Source organism: Aythya ferina, assembly GCF_964211825.1.
Source record: "Aythya ferina genome assembly, chromosome: 15".
NCBI lineage: Eukaryota > Metazoa > Chordata > Aves > Anseriformes > Anatidae > Aythya > Aythya ferina.
The window spans coordinates 7,547,574-7,564,435 of NC_140314.1; the positions used below are offsets into that span (position 1 = coordinate 7,547,574).

At 39.1% G+C, this 16,862-nt stretch overlaps 2 protein-coding genes across 2 annotated transcripts; one reads left to right on the forward strand and one right to left on the reverse strand.

The window, feature by feature from the left end:
* Positions 1-93: 93 nt before the first annotated feature.
* PMS2 (PMS1 homolog 2, mismatch repair system component) lies at positions 94-12,565 on the reverse strand. The gene is made up of 15 exons (XM_084536774.1): positions 12,510-12,565; positions 12,182-12,321; positions 11,586-11,672; positions 10,487-10,589; positions 9,619-9,802; positions 8,940-9,107; positions 7,730-7,827; positions 6,867-6,966; positions 6,501-6,585; positions 5,756-5,908; positions 3,641-4,532; positions 2,612-2,779; positions 2,028-2,128; positions 879-1,048; positions 94-506 (listed from the first exon to the last, which is right to left on the reverse strand). The coding sequence occupies exons 1-15, from the start codon at positions 12,530-12,532 to the stop codon at positions 363-365; spliced, it is 2,616 nt and encodes an 871-aa protein (XP_084392900.1). The 5' UTR covers positions 12,533-12,565; the 3' UTR covers positions 94-362.
* Positions 12,566-12,863: 298 nt separating this feature from the next.
* Positions 12,864-16,754, forward strand: AIMP2 (aminoacyl tRNA synthetase complex interacting multifunctional protein 2). The gene is made up of 4 exons (XM_084536579.1): positions 12,864-13,018; positions 14,742-14,948; positions 15,482-15,713; positions 16,238-16,754. Exons 1-4 carry the CDS (start codon positions 12,902-12,904, stop codon positions 16,621-16,623), a joined length of 942 nt encoding a protein of 313 aa, XP_084392705.1. The 5' UTR covers positions 12,864-12,901; the 3' UTR covers positions 16,624-16,754.
* The last annotated feature ends 108 nt before the right edge of the window (positions 16,755-16,862 follow it).

The window sequence follows — 16,862 nt, forward strand, 5'->3', positions numbered from 1 at the left end:
TATAATAATTTTATGTTTTATGGTATTACTTGACTTAAATTAACATTACAGTGATTCTTAAGTGTATTTGCTACAACTGAGGGTCACCCACTCTTGCTGTTTATATATAAATATTTATTTAAAAAAATCCTGATTACAAAAGTAATACAGAAGGCAAATCACAATAAAAGATGTTATTTACACATGAATTCCAGTATGTAGATATCGTTGATAATGAAACCCTGATTAATGTTTTTAAGTGCTATTTTCAAATTTCCAAACTGGCTAAAATCATTTTTAGTCAAAATAAGAGAACTGTGATAAAAGGTTGAAACATTGCCAAGTTATTAAAATTGAAAATGTTAATAAACAGAAACTGACTGTTACTCTGATGAAATCAAGTCTAGACTGACTATGTGTCTCATAGTAGGCCTTCCATGGGGGCAGTTCCAGGGATGCTCAATCTCACCCATATGGGTGACCAGTTTTCTCATCTCCTGTATGTTCAGTGCAGTTCCAATCATCACCTGAAAGTAAATGCAAAAAAAAAAAAATCTTACTCCATATTGACAACTGACATACAGATAAGAGCAGTACTTCCACTACTACAGCAAGTAAAATACTGTGCAAAGCATTAAAAGCAGAAAGACATACAAGAAGACAAAATAGAAACAAGTATGTTGTTCATCACTGCATTAGTTTGAACCAGAATAAAGATATACCAGGATTCTTCCCAAGTTTCACTACACAAAGACAAGGAATAAAATGAAGGATGTTGGCTGCTGACACCTAGTAGTAAATAAACTTCTCTTGAAAGACGTATGCAGATACAGCCACATATGATACGACAGAAAATACTGTATTTACTTGAAAATAAACATCAAGTGCTGTATACTTACAGATTTTCTGCAAGCTCGAGAAGCAAACATCTGTCTGACCCTGGAGGGTCTACACATGACTCCGGGACAGTCACTTAACATGAAGATCAGCTCATCTATGTCTTGTGGACCAAAAGTCCAATTTTTGCTTGTTGGCAAAGATATTAACTTCACTCTCTGAGTTACAGGAGCTGAAAGATTTGCAATAATTAATAAAGAAACAGCCATTATTTTAAATTTATCATTAAAGAAGCATTATTTTTTCTTGAGAGAAAAACTGAGAACCTACTTTGATATGTTACTGTGTTCTGCATATATGACAAAATTTAAATTTAGCCTTTTGATGGGATTTTATTAGCTAACCAAAGCAATGACTATAGCAGACATGCTTTTGTTTTGAACATTAACCAAAAATTGTTTGCAAACTTAAAATCAGATAGATCTGATTTCTGACAAACCCTACAATTTCAAAGAGATTTATGAAGGTGTTTTGAGGTTATGTGACTAAAAAATAATCAAGGATTTTTGTTTGTTGCTAAAATATTAATAATTAATAGCATTTCAGGCAAAAAAATGGAGATTCTGAAGTGAAGAATATGGAAAAATCTGTAGTGACTTCCCAAATACTAAAGTGGTAACATACAGTACTTTCACAATCCTTCCCAATAAAGCTCTGAGATGTAAAGCAAGGATAACACATGTATAAGGAGCTTGCAATTTATGCAGTTTGATCAGAAATATATAGCAAGTTAATGCTACAGCCATAAAGACCAAAGAACACTATTTACCAATGCTATCTAATAGTTTAAAATTACTAGATTTACCATTTGCCTGTATCTAACCTTACCGGGACCCACAAGTGTAATAACAAAACAAAATTATTTTAGTGTGACACATCCAGAAAATACACATCCTGTCATAAAGCCGAACAGTGATGCCAAAGAGTCTACAGCAACTTGAAAAAAAAATGGTGAGATAAATATTCTACAACTTCTGTTAAATAGTGCAAAACCATCACAGAATGATAATTTTTTTGTTTGTTTGTTTTAAAAAAAAGCCTCTATACAATAATACATTATTTTAATGTTTCTGCCTAAAGGGATTCTTGGATAAGAATGGGAATGAAGCCATAGAACTTCCTTACTTCCAGTAATTTTGACACAAACTCACCATCTTCATTTATCACAAAATCAAACCCATTTTTTCTGAATATTTCTAGGTTTTCAATCAATACTGTTTCATTTACAGCAGTTAAGTTGAGATTTTGAGGCCTGAAAGAGAGAAAAATACAGTATTGCATAGGTACATAGTAAAGACTGCTTAAAGTAGTGACAGCAACACAGGGCTCTCTGGGAGAACATTTCATTTTGCTTTGTAAAAAAATCTGACTACTGAGCAGAACACTTCGTTTCCAATTGTTACTCAACAGAGTAAAATGAACTGGGCAGCACTCCTTGGTGCTATAGCTGTTTCCCATATCTTCACTATATGACCAGGCTTACCAAATTAACATGTAATCCTGCCATGAAATCTGTTTGACCACTGACTTTCTGCATAGCTATGACTATCTGTGGAATTTCATTGTAACTCTATGTGAAGGTTGACTCTTTGGAACACTGAATGTAAAAATAACTTTTGTTGTAAGTATTTTGATTGTGTGAAATACTACGTAAGTATAATCATAGATACCTTTCAAAAACATTGAATTAAACTTGTAAATTAGAATTGTTAGAATAAACAATGAAAATACTTACGCTATCAGCTTCTGACCTTGAAGCACTGTGTGTTGTTGTAACATCTCAAAGTTGTATTTCTCATCAGTAGCATGTTGGTCAATTATGAAAAGATCAGAATTCAATTTTGCTATTATAAACCCTAAATTGAACTGGCCAATGATCTCCATTTTTGCAAACATTTCTTTACTGTATATAGAAAATATAAACAGATTACAAGTCAAACCACATCAGTTTCCATGTTAGTATAAAACTTTAAAACATCATTATCTCCCCTGCAGAACATACTTTACATTTAAAACAAAAACAAATACAAATACAATTGTAATTTAAGCAGGATATGAACAAGAAAAAAGAAAATGGTGATCTGGAATCTGGCATTGACTGATGATGCCACTCCTGGCACAGCACAATCCATCCTTAAAACAGGACTTGATCAGCATTCTTCCCATTATAAATACAGCCACTAGCAGTAATAAAATTAGAAACATGCAGTATGGTGATAGTCTAATTGAATAGCACTGAAAGCAGCATCATGGTTTTGAAGTAAGGTAGCACACACTTGCCGCCTTCTTGCTCTAAGAAGGCTTTGTTAATACCTTTTTCTTAAAATCAAAGTTTACAAATCATACACTGTTACTCCCCAGTGATCATCTGAACAAAATTTATTTCCACAGACACGTATCACTGAGTTTTAAATTCACATGAGGGAGAAATATGAGTTATGGAATCTATTTAGTGTGAAATTTGACATTATGAAATTTGACATTCCTCTGAAAATTACAAATCTTAGCCAAGTCAAATCTGAGGTTTGTTGCCTTTTTAATGTTTTTTTTTTTTTCCACATTCTGCTTGCACTTAGTTCAAACAGCTGCAGACCTCTGTCACTCTTGCAAGAATGATGTTTTAATGGCGTAAGCTAGATAAGAGATCCCCAAAATTGGAAAGTAGATTTAAGCATCCTTTCCACCTCCCTCCACAAGACAGTTTATCTTTTTCCTTAAATGTATTGTGTTTATTTATGAGTACACGTTAAGAAGGTTAAAATACCTGATCTCTTTTCTTAATTCATCTTCTGCTACTTTATTTTCTCCAGGACTAATTTTTGCTCTAAATCTTCTGTAATTTTGCGTTTCTGTACTTTTCCGTTGTTGCTGCATTACCTTTCTTACCCTTTCCGCTAAAAGCTTCATAGAGAATTCAAGTGGCACAGTTTTCTTTTTAACTTCCACCGGTACATCAACAGTTGGCATGTAGTTTTTAGTATTCTTCACGTCAGGATGTATACCTGCCTTGAAGTCACCTGACTCACTTTTAAAACATTTTCCTCTTGGGGAAGAGTTACCCGCTTCCAGAGATAAGTTACTTTGATTATTCCAGTCATTCACGCGATTTAACTTAAGTTTACTGCCCAAGACCAGAACATCACATTCCAATGATTTCTCACCATGTCCAGCAGTTTTAGGACACTCATTTTGAAGTTGTTCTTCTGAGCTAGAGATTTCTTCTTCAGGAGGAATAATTACACTTTCACTATTGACGCAGCTCCCAGCTTCTGCTGTATTATATCCAACATCTGATTCAGAGGTGCTACAGAATCCAGAATCTGTATTGTCTTCTAATTTTCTCAAACATCTTTTTGGAATTGACATCTTTGATTCCGTCTCATGACAACTCTCAGACTCCTCACTCAAGGCAGTCTTTCGAGTCTTCACAGTACTCAAAACAGTATCCAGTGACAGTTGTCTAGGGGAGCTGTGCTGCTGTTTTGACCTTTTAGGGCTTTGAAAATTACTCTCTGTTTGGTGGAGAGAGAATGACTCCCTTAATCTTGCAAGAGTCATTCTTTTTCCTCCACTGCTTGCATTTTCAGTCTCAGAATCAAGCAGCATTTCTTCCCGAGGCTTTTCTGTCTCTTCAGGAAGTGTTTTCTTCAAGTTGCCTAATAAAACCAGAATAAAAAGTATTTCAAGATTTTAAGTTAACTTATAACTTAAGTTGAAACATACAGGGAATCAAGTGCTTCAGTAAAAGGAGTGAAGGAAGAAGTAGAAAACTAACAAGCTCCTCAAAGGAGCCCTTCAGTTTCAGACCATGACTGAGTAGGAGCTGAAATGTATTACTATCCAATGGACAGGCAGCTACATCTTTAAGAAACTTAATATGAATGAATTTATAGTATCTTTTTAAACTGCAACCGCAATCAGTCCAATCAGCGCTCTTATTTATATTATCAAGAGTTTAAATGACTGAATGACAAAAGTGAATTGCTCTTCCACACCAATGGTCACTACAGAAGTCTGTGGGTGAGGAATTAAGGAGCTGGCACAACAAATACCTCTAGTACATGTGATTCACAGATAATTAGAGGACTTAAATCTTTCAGATTGTTGGTCCAACATGTATTTTACTAGAGATGAACCTAAAATAAATAATACTCTGTCTGCAACTGATCCAATACATAAAAAAGGAAATTAGAAGGGTTTTTATTGAAATGGGAGAGGAAGAAAAGCTCCTGTCAACATTGAAAAGCAACCCTGAAAGTTTACAGTGACAGGAGAAACAGTGATTTCTGTGGTTAATGTAAAAGAACCAAGTACTCAGATTTCAGTTTTTAAGACTTTAACCATTTTTTCAGAAGCACATTCACATAAACGATGATTCTGTCCAATAATCTTCACCTAGCCTTTTTAGTTAGATCATAAGCTCGCAGTAAGCATCCTGATATCGTCCATGACAGGTATAAGAAGTATTCTCTTTTTAAAAAGAACAGCCCAAACAAATCAGATATGACGTTTCATATACTTCCATGGGTTAAAAAATAAATAAATAGCAACAATGAAAAATAAATATACATTCTTTCTCTCTTCTTCTGGGAAGAACACAGAACTCTTCCCAGTATTTTGTGAAAATTCTTTCAGACATCAATTAATTTTTTGTTAATCTTTTCCCTATACAGGTGACTAAAAATCATACTGTATTAATAACTTTCAGTCTTCCTTTATTATATAATATTTCAGTGTAAGCAACACATGAAAAAATCTGCCCTGAAAGGCGTGTTAATTAAAAAACAGAAACTTTTGTAATTTCTTCCTTGGGCTTAAAGCACATTTTTAAACTCTCTACCATATATTATACACAAGACTTTCACATATTGTGTCCCACCTGTAATGTCCAGAAGTTTCTGATTGACGTTCAGCTTGTTAAGGTCACTACCAAACATCTCCATCAGAGAAGTTTTTAAAATTGCTAATAAAAGTTTTTCCTCCTGAAGTAAAATTTGCCTTTTGTCTGGAGTTACATTGATGTCAACACATTCTAAAAATCAAAAGAAAGACAACCATATTATACATGGAAAAATAAGTATTTCTTCCACCCTTTGTTCAAAGTTCTCTGCAGTTTTGCCCTCCATTTTTATTTCACAGGATTGAAAACAAAACCACGGTTAACATTCAAAGTATATCTGCAGATTAAACTTTTTTACCATTCTAGCAAACAAAACAGAAGCTAATTCTGTGCAGTAATATGATGATCTTGTGGTTAGCTTAAATACAAGATAGCATTTTTCTCATTCATTAAGAAGGTACTTCAGAGTCAAGTAGAGACTGCAGAGAAAAAGTAGAACCACAGCTAGACTCCATCCTCACCAAATGTAGATCAAAAAAATCATTTAATTGTATCACTGCATAAAGTTAAGGTTGGAAAAGCCCTCCACGTTCATCTGGTCCAACCATCCCCCTACCACCACCGTCACCCACTAAACCGTGTCCCTGATGGGCCCCCAACCTTTCCTTAAACACCCCCAGGGACTATTTTCTTAATAACTATTATATTATTTAAATAAGTATGATTTATTCCTCAATGAAGTTTTAGCCCTTACAGAAGTTACTGAAAATTATTCATAACTCACCAGAATCCACAGAAATGTTAAGGACAACAAAAGGATACTGGTGTTTATTGTACAAGTGATAAACTTCATTCACAACCTTGACAACCTGCAGAGGTGGAAAATCGATTAAAACTAGTACTATTATCTTGTCTTTCAAACCAGAATGCTATTTAACCCCCCACAAAACAACAAATGCTGTATACCTTATCTCATACAATTAAGCTTTTGTTCACGTAAATGGACCAAATGAAGACATTAACTCAAGACAGGAATTTGCAGCGTCAAGCCACAAATAGGTATATCAGCTACTAATCAATGAAGTGATTTTCAGAGGATAAAAAACAAATTAGTGTTGCCATTGTTAGGAAACACAAAAAAACAATTCACCTTTGCTGGATCACATGGACGTTGGTTGATAAAGAAAAATTGCCTGTCTGTTGCGCTCCTTCCAACACCATGATCACAACGAGAAATGAAGCCTGTAATACTGTTGAATAAGAAAATAACAGTAAGGTAAAATGGAGGAGGAAAACAAAAGAAATTTTTCTGAGTCAGAGCATATTTCAGGGAAAAGTACTTTTTAAACTGCTAAAAGAAACCCTACTACACAGCATCAGCAAGAATGCATACTTGTTTTCCTCTCCCAGTTCCTTATCTAACAAATGCTTGACGTTCAGCTCTAAAAAGTCGTCAGACATTTGAAAAAAATATTGACTGATTTAAAAAAAGTGGCATTTGCCATTTTTTTTGCTCTGACAGCAGGAGAGGTCAATTGTGAACTGGCATTGGTCAGATATTGATGCATCTATTTGTCAACCTCACCTATAGTGACGGGGAAAAAAACACTTTAAGTAAAGGGTAATTTACTTACACAAACTGATTCACATTCATTTCATACCATTTCTCAGTAACATTACTGAAGAAATACAGGTGTAAACCATGGATACAACTCAGGCATGCAGTTACTCAGAGCACCTTCATGGATGACATTCAACAGAAGATTACAGTAATATAAAACTAGATGGGTCACAAGGAATAGCAGTTCAGTTATTCCCTCTCATCTGACTGCCAACATCTTAGTCCTGTCCTGAGTCATCTTTTTTAATCAAGGGATGTTGTTTCCCAAACTGTATACTAATACCTAATATGCTGTTCTTAGTTATTTTTAGTACTGTCAATTGCATTTTTATTTTCATTTAGCATTATGCTAAAATGCCACTGGCAACACTGTTTTGTACTTCTATAATTACCTATAAAGATTTTGTGGCATGTCAGTAGCGTTAAGTCCATATTCTTCACAAACAGCTTCATTAGGAGGTAGCTGAACAAAAGGGATGAGGCTCTGCAACTAAAAAAAAAAAAGTCAATTTTCTTCTATTACTATTTATTAACCTTAAACTCCATTTGATAAAAGGGTATTTCTTTTCAAGTTGACTCATTCAAACTACCCAAAACCCAAATCTAGCCTAGCAGAAGGCACTAACACTGCTAAGTGCTGAAGGTATCACTACGTTTAAGGATAGATTTAGATTAGACATTAAGAAGTTATTTACTATGAGGGTGGTAAGGCACTAACTAGAACAGGCTGCCCAGAGAAGCTGTGGATGCCCCATCCCCTTTTACTGCACAAGGAGCAGTAAAATATTTTTGGATATTTTGATATTACCTAACCAAGTTATAATCGATATGTTCTACTCAGGTAACACTGAATTTTCATCTACACTTGTTGCTATCTGGCAAGACAAAGTTACATCTTCTGTCTAGTCTTTCAGCTACAGCATGAACAGGCTGTGAAAACTGCAAGAACACTCTGAAGGGTAGAAGGGCTTAACAAGCAGAAGGCAGCTATCAAGCACTCCGTATTCCTGGTAGTTGTAGAGTATGGTTCTAGAAAGGGTGCTTTGAGTTTCTTTCCTTTTTGCTTCCTACTAGATGCTAATAATTATTTTTATAGCTATTATTTAGAAAGCATCAGAGTCCACACTTCTACAGGGGCTGACTGCAACATCCATTTAAAGGTTACTGAGGCAGGCGTTGCCTCAATTTTCTATTTCCCAGTTAAGACTGTCACATCACAACTATTTTTAGGATTATTTTTTAATTGCTTGCTCTTGCAACAGACTTTGATGTCCATAATGTTTTTTGAAAGCACAAATCACACACTTTCAGAGGCTTTCTGTCAGAACAACTCATAAAACTGGCTTCAGAGATATTAAGCATTAACCCTACCTCCTAAATCATCTCATCCATCAAAACAGTTCCTCTCCGATTTAGGAACTCCAGATGAACCATAAAGGCTGCATTGTTTCCCCTTCTTCAACCTGTAGGGTGTGCTAGAAGTCAACACAAGCTCCATCCTTGTGTATTTTTAAAGGTTTCCTGCAGCCCCTCTATTTTAATAAGGCGTTAAAACTACATCTCTCCAACTACATGCTACTGAAAAGGGAGGTAATGTAATACCTGTTTTTGCCCAAATACTGCTCCAATGTTTTCCTTTAAACTAGGACTTCCAGTAGTGGATACCACAGAGCTTTTTTTCCCTTGGCCAACCTGATTAGTGCAATTAATCCGCACTCCTTTTGAAATAATACAGTATGCTTGCAATATCTGGACCATTTTTGCATATTCCTATTAAAGAAAAAAGAAAGTTCACACTTACACAAAATGTCTTTTTAAAACAAAATTGTACAACATTTTCAATATTTGCATGCAACAGAGACTTTATTGTGTCCAAAAGGGGGAGTGTCAGATTTTTTCTAATTGTTACAAGCTAAATGTAGGTGTGTATATATATATATATACACATATATGAAAAATAGATGTGTGCAAATAGTCATATTTTTTTATTAATCCATGTCATATTTACAAGATTGATATTCAGTCATTTTTAACACAGCATTCCCTGATTTTAAAATACACAAAAGTGATGTTGTTGTTTCTTTTCAACATATGAAAATTTGAGATTGCGCCTCTAAAACTATTCATTGTAATTCGGAAGTGTGCATATGGGCACACTGCTTATTATATGAAGATGTAAGACAGACGTGAAAGAGTGACAATATCAGAACTGAACATTATTCAGCAGTGAAAAAAATTGAGGTAAGCCAGTCTTAAATTAATAATTTCTGATTTAACCTACCTTTTTAATGTTTCTTTGAAATTCTTTATGTCGTACTGGCAGAGTATAAAACAACTGCTGTATGTTAACAGTTGTTCCTTGTTGTCGTGGATAAGGAGTTTTCTGAGTAATTTTACCATTGTGATCAAATACCAAACGAGTCCCAACCTTTGCAGATTTATGACAGGTAAAAATGGTAACATCACTGATGGAGGGAAGAAGGCAACAGAATTACTGACTGAGCATTACCTTTTCTTAACCATTCCTTACAACCTAGTCAGGCACAGAAAGCATTCATGTATTTTTAATTATAGTTTTCACCACAACCAACTTAAAATAAAACTGAATAGTAGTATAACATTTTGCTAGCTACAACACAAACATTTTTATCCCTTTCATTCTTCTCATATAAAATGCAAAGTTAAAATCTGGTTTGGTAGGACACTACACTTGTCATACTAACACACAACAGCAGAATATTCTTGTTGCAAAAAAAGCTGTGCTATTTGAAACACAGTTTCTCTTGGAGGAGTTTAAATGCAGTTTTAATGAATTGCAGTAATTGCAGTCTAGCAAGCAGCACTTAGGTATAACATCAGGGTATCAAAGACTTCTGCAAATGCACAATTCCATCCTGCAGAGACTTGCATACTGAAGTAACGCTAAATTTTGTACATAAAAGGTCCATTCAAAAGCTTAGAATCTTAGAATAATTTTGGATGGAAATAACCTCAGGATGTTGTGCAACCTACTACTCAGAATGGAGCTTACCTCAAGTAACTGCAAATTCCAAAGCCTCAATTTATCAATAATGTTAAACTGAAAAGTTGGCTTCAGTCTTTTTTTGAGTATAGTAACTTTCTACTAGTAAGAAGGTTAACGTTAATACCTTAATGCACACAGTGAACTGAGAGCTTCACCTCGAAACCCAAATGTTTCGACATGTACTAGATCAGAAAAATCTTGTATCTTTGATGTGTAATGTTTCAGAGCTGGAAAGAGATATTTAAAATATATATTTCACTTCAAAGTGACAGTGGTATATGCAAGTAGGCTTTGCATGCATATCAAGAAGCAAAGAAGATTTTTGTATTATTCGTTATTTAGATAATAATCAGAGGCAAAATAATTAAATATGCAATGTTTCCGCTATACAAGATCTCTCTAAAACCCTCAGATATACCTGTTAGTCCATACTTACACCTCAAACTCACACAGCATTATTGGCACGTGCATCACAAGATGCTTCATAGCAGCATGCAGTAACTGCTTCTGCCACTGTTGTACCTGTCACAGATGTTGCCATGCAAAAAAAATCAACTGCAGAGCCATGCTGTGTAACTGTATACAGCAGGCAGGGATAAGCCTGTGCACCGTGACCATAGCTGGGAAGAACTCACTCTACACAACCAGCACAGCTCTAGTCACCAGGTAACAACCTTAGCTCCTGACAGTGCTCCTGAACATTACAGGAAAGAGGAAATATGAGTATTTCCATTGCAATGGCTAGTTACATTTATCAGACAGTATCGGGGCTGCCATCATTCTGCATTACTTAAAAATAGCAAATGGAAAATTTGACAGTCAAGCATGTGATGTCAGTTCATGGTCTGCAAATACTCCAGTTTGTAATTCATTTCTGAAAAGCAGTCACTCTCACAAAGTTTGCCTCCTTCAGCAGTGACTGATGACTCAACATGAATAAATCTACATGAACAGTTCTGGGGCATTCTCCTCTATAATTACATCTGTTCTATGTTCCACTTAAACAAGCAATCAAATCAAAGTCTACTTCTGAGCTACAAGAACTATAACCACAACAGCACTTAGGAAGTTCATTCCAGTTTTGCTCAAGTCATGCAAGTATTATGTAAACGCCAAGTACTCATTAAAAATAAGCAGATATAGAAAATTTGTAAAAAACAACAACACAACATAGTAGTAATTATACTGAAAATATATTTTCAACGTGTCCAGGTTAAACTTACTCAAGCCTTCAAAGTTTTCTTCTTCCACTCCACCTCCATTATCTGAAACCTCTATCTGTTCTGTTCCATGGTCCTTCAGTTTTATATCTACAAATTTGACAAATAAAGTCTTTTAACTCTGCATGCTTATAGGCAACATTCAGCATTAATTCTGTACTTTAAAGAGATTTACCATGCAACTGTTTTCCATACAGTTTTAACGAAAACAAAAATTCCTCATATCTGTCAAAACCCAGACAACCTAATGCAAGCCTGCTTGTACTTTCGGGTCATGCTTTGGCCTGTGAGGAAGTTTTCCCCATTGTAACAGCTCTTAGCCTGGCAGTTCTGTTAACTGCACTCCTGCCTTAAAGGTCTGCGAGCTAGAGGCAGCAGAGCCAAATCACCACAGCAATTTAGGAGCAGAGCAGGCTGCCGATGAAGAAACGCAGACAAACTGAGCCTGCACGAGCCCAACTGGTGCCCAGGAACCCAAACGCTTCGTGGATACGAGTGGTAAAATCGCTGCCAACGCACTCTGATGCGCACCCCGCAGCGAGGAAACAGGCACATCCCCAGCCTCGGGGCGGCTCGGGGAGCGCTAACAGGCTCCTTACCGATGTTGGTGGCTCCCGCGTCCAGGCTGTTCTCCACCAGCTCCTTGACAGCGGTGCCGAGGCTCAGGACGACCTGCCCGGAGCAGATGCGATGCACGGACCTGCTGTCGATGGCCCTGATGGCCTTGGCGGGCTCCGGGCTGCAAACAGAGAGAAGGGATGGGGGGCGCGGGGCGGCCTCTGGGGGGAACGGCGGGACCCGGGCGGGACGGGCCCAGCAAGACGCGACCGCTGCGGGGCCCGGCACGGGGAGGGGCAGGGGGAGGCACCCGACATCTCCGGGCACACGGAGGCCAAAGGGGCCCGGGCCCCGTTCCCGTTCCCTCACCTGGGCTCCGCCGCCGCCTCCATCGCGGCCCCCTCAGCCGCCCGCCTCCTCACGGCCCCGCTCGCCTCAGGAAGCCCCGCCCCCTCCGGCTCCCGCCATTGGCCACCGGAAAAAAGCGCCCACCAATCCCCATCCCCTCTTCCCCCCTTCCTCGCCAGCAATTGGCCGACAGAACTGCCCAATCGCACCCCGCGCCGTTCTCCCCGCGGCGACACGCTGACTGACTCAGTAGCTCCCCCCTCCCTCCGACCAATAGGAAGAAGGCGAGAGGCACCAGTGCGGCGTCCTCCGGCTCTCATTGGGCGGCGGGCCCGTCAGTACGGAGCCCTGCCCAATGGGCGCGGCGGGGGGGCGGTGCGGCGCGGCGCGGCGCTGCGCGGAGCGGGGGCGCCATGCCGATGTACAAGGTGAAGCCGCTGCACGGGGCGCCGGGCGCGCTGCGGGCCGAGCAGCTGCCGAGCTGCATGTACCGCCTGCCCTGCCTGCACCGCGCCGCGCCGCCCCCGCAGGTAGGAGCGGCCCCGCCGCCACACGACTCCCCTCACGCGCGGCTCGGGCGCGGCCCCGCGGGGCTCTCGCGGGCTGCGCCTCGGCTCCGGCTCTCATTTTGGGGTCTTTCTCGCTTTTGGGGGTCGTTCTCTCTTTTTTAGGCTCTTTTTCTTTCCTTTTGTTTTTTAAATTCTTTTCTCTGGGGCTGGTCGGGCCGGTTCTAAGCGGCCGGGCGGGGCCGAGGCCCCTGTGTGGTGCCCGTCCCTCCGGCAGCCGAGGCGCGGAGCCTTGGGAGGGGCCGAGGCAGCGCCCGGCCTGGCCCGGACCCGCCCCGGGGATGGGGCCGCCGCAGCCTCTCTGGGCAGCCTGTGCCGGGGCCTCGCCACCCTCTGAGGGAGGAATTGCCTCCTAACCTCGAATCTGCCTCTCCCCTCGTTTAGTTTAAAGCCGTTCCCCCTCGTCCTGTCTGTACCTGATTGAGCAAGGAGTTGTTCTCCGTCTTTTTTTATAAGCCTCCTTTAAGGGCTGAGCGGTCGCAGTGAAACGCCAAGTGCGTCGTGAGTCTGCCTGGCTCCATCCCCTCAGCTCTGTCAGCAGCCCCGTGAATTCCCCAGCACCCACGGCCCGGCTCAGCCCGGCAGCGCCGTGTTCAGAGCATGCGGCTCGCCATGGGGAGCCCTGAAGAGGATTAAGCTCGGGGGGCAGATCTTAACAGGAACCCTCAATAGCACGCTTAGCACTGCAACAGCCACGGGCTAACCACCAGCCTCCTCCAACACTGGGGTTTATCTTGTATAATTGTGTGCTTGCCAAAACCCATTTGCTTGAAGAAGTGTCTCAGCATATTCTCTATGAGAATGGTGTGTAAGCTGGTGGCGTGATCCCACTTAGATACCTTGCTTATCTCTTTATCCATTAGCCGGAAAGATGAAGTCTGGTCGATAGGTTGGGTTTCTTTAATGGCTGCGTTCAGGAGGCTTAGAAATTGACTACCTACATACAGATTTTTCTTAACATTGATGTAAGGCTGTAAACTTAAAGCCTCCCATGGAAATGTATTCTTCGTCTTTTAAAGAGGTCACATTGTAAGATGGGAGACTTCTAGGCGGAAACTGAGATAACAGAAAAATCCATTGGGATTAGCATATCACAAAATCCATGGGTTTGGGGTTTTGATTTTTTTTTTCCTCATAAGTTCATGTTCTCTGAAACAAAGAGCAATCTCATACAAGGTACCACCCATCTAAAGCTGCAGCTTTCCCTGGCTTTTATTAACAACATGAACTGACAGGAAGCACCCTTGTTTGGCAGCATCAACACAAGCTTCATCGGTTTACTCAGCTAGGCTGAAGGAAATCTTGACAAGCAAATTTTGGCTTTTCACATTTTTAATTCAGCTCATTGCTGCTACCTTTAAGTGTCTGTAGTTCCGTGGTTGTGGTCTGATTTTTACTAGATTTTGGTTCACTGTAGCTAACAGGTTTGTCTTTTTTTTTATTTTTTTTTTTTTAATTAAAAAAAAAAAAAAGCAGTTTTCACCAATTTGTTTAAAGAAGATATAACCTGTTTCACCACATCCATACAGATTGGAGAGGTAGACAGAGGACCTTAATATGCCATGATGTAGGGTTATGATTTGAATAACACGTTCGAAGTCTTTCAGAATCTGTCAAGTAAGCTGTGAACTATTTAGACTTTGAGCTGATTGAACACTTCTGTGATTTTCTTTTTCCCCTGTTGTAGGAAGAGGTTGACCCATCGCTTCAAGCGCTTGAGTCCCGCCAGGAGGAGATTCTCAAACGCTTATATGAGCTGAAGAGTGCCGTCGATGGTCTCTCAAAGATGATACAAACTCCTGATGCTGACTTTGATGTAACTAACGTAATTCAAACTGATGAATGTTCTACTTTGACAACAAATGGAGCAGATTTAGATCTGATGCTTGGAAAGGTAAGTTCCATTCAGTATATACAAGGATGGATATTTTCTTTGCCCTCAGTTCCGCAGGGGTGTCAGGGAGGCGTTGAAACTTGAAACACTCAGAACTCAATTTACAAGACATTACATTCTTAGGAATAACCTACAACTACCAATTTATTTTGGGCATACAAATTAAAGCTGTAAGTCTTTATAAACATTAAACCATATATATTCTCATTTTAATACCAACCCAAGATGGAATGGCTAATGTGGAAATCACAACAGTTGGTTGTTTCTTTGTTACTAACTGGAACTTTTGACTTCAGGTTGGACTAGAGTTTATTGTGATCATGTTTGTAAATTGTTTTATTATTGAAGAAGAAAGATGTTTAATTCTTTTAAGTAAACCTTAAATGTGCAAACTTGAATTGTTTGAATATCCATAGAATTTTAGACACACGTGCATGACTTTGTACATTCTGGTGTCAAATGAAAAAAAAACCAGCACTTCAAAGTCTTATTGGGAAAATATCTGCTGATTTATTTTTTTGCTTTCCATTCAGGATTATGGTGCCCTGAAAGATATTGTAATCAATGCAAATCCTTCTCTACCTCCACTGTCGTTATTAGTACTACACAGTCTGCTTTGTGAGCACTATAAAATATTATCAGCTGTTCACACACATTCATCAGTGAAAAGTGTGCCAGAAAGTCTCTTGAAATGCTTTGGAGAGCCAACTAAGAAGCAGCCACGCCATGAGTATCAGTTGGGCTTTACTCTCATCTGGAAGGATGGTAAGAATAAGTTATTTTGCAGGTGAATACTTAATAATAGGTCAGAAAATGAAACTTGGGCTATAAAACAGATGGTTTGCTGTCTTTTTGCTGACACGTGATAGACACTATTGCAGGCAACATTTTTTTGCTCTTCTTGTAAGTATGGACTTGAAATTTCATAGCTGTATGTAGTAATGGGAACAGAGCAGGAAAACTGAATTACTGCTATTAAAATACAAATGGCATTTAACAGGTGGTTATTTGAAAAACACCTCTATGCAAAAATCCTGTGGGTACAGTTTCTACAAGTAATTTATTGGAATATAAATTAGGTGAGAGACTTTGCAAACTTCAGTCCAATGTGAGCCTTTCTTTTATTTTATGCTAGGTTCTTGCATTAGCTTAAGTATTTAGACTAAGAAAACTGAAAGTTGGTCATAAAGTTAACAGTGGGCTGGCATCGCAAATGAAATAAATTTTGAATTACCAGTTTATTTAGCTTCTCTACCGTGCAGTAATCACTTTTCTTTTCTCGATTTCAGTTCCAAAGCCTCAGATGAAGTTTAGCATTCAAACGATGTGCCCAATTGAAGGAGAAGGGAACATTGCTAGATTTCTCTTTTCCCTTTTTGGCCAGAAGTACAATGCAGTTACTTCAACTCTGATTGACAGCTGGGTTGATACTGCCATCTTCCAGCTAAAAGAAGGGAGCAGTAAAGAGAAAGGAGCAGTCTTGCGATCTATGAATGCTGCCCTGGGCAAGACACCGTGGTTGGTGGGAAATGAACTCACTGTGGCAGACATTGTTGCGTGGTGTGCACTTCAGCAGACAGGTAGTACAAATGCTGCACCAGCCAACGTGCAAAAGTGGATGAAGTCCTGTGAAAACTTAGCACCTTTCAGCTCTGTTATTAAGTTACTAAAGTAAAGCTGTACTCTTCATCATGGTATAATTTTAATCTTTTTCCACCTCGTGGCTAGTGTAGTGGTTTGAGTCCTTTCTGAGCTACTCAATTTCTACAGTTGGACAGAACTCTAAAACCAATAAAAGATTACAGCAACCTTTTGTGTGATCTTCCTTCTTTGTAACCCATGTGTAACAAGCATGTTTGTTTATTGAATGAGAGTTATCTGAAGTTGTCCTCTGCAAATACCAGCTCTTGTTTT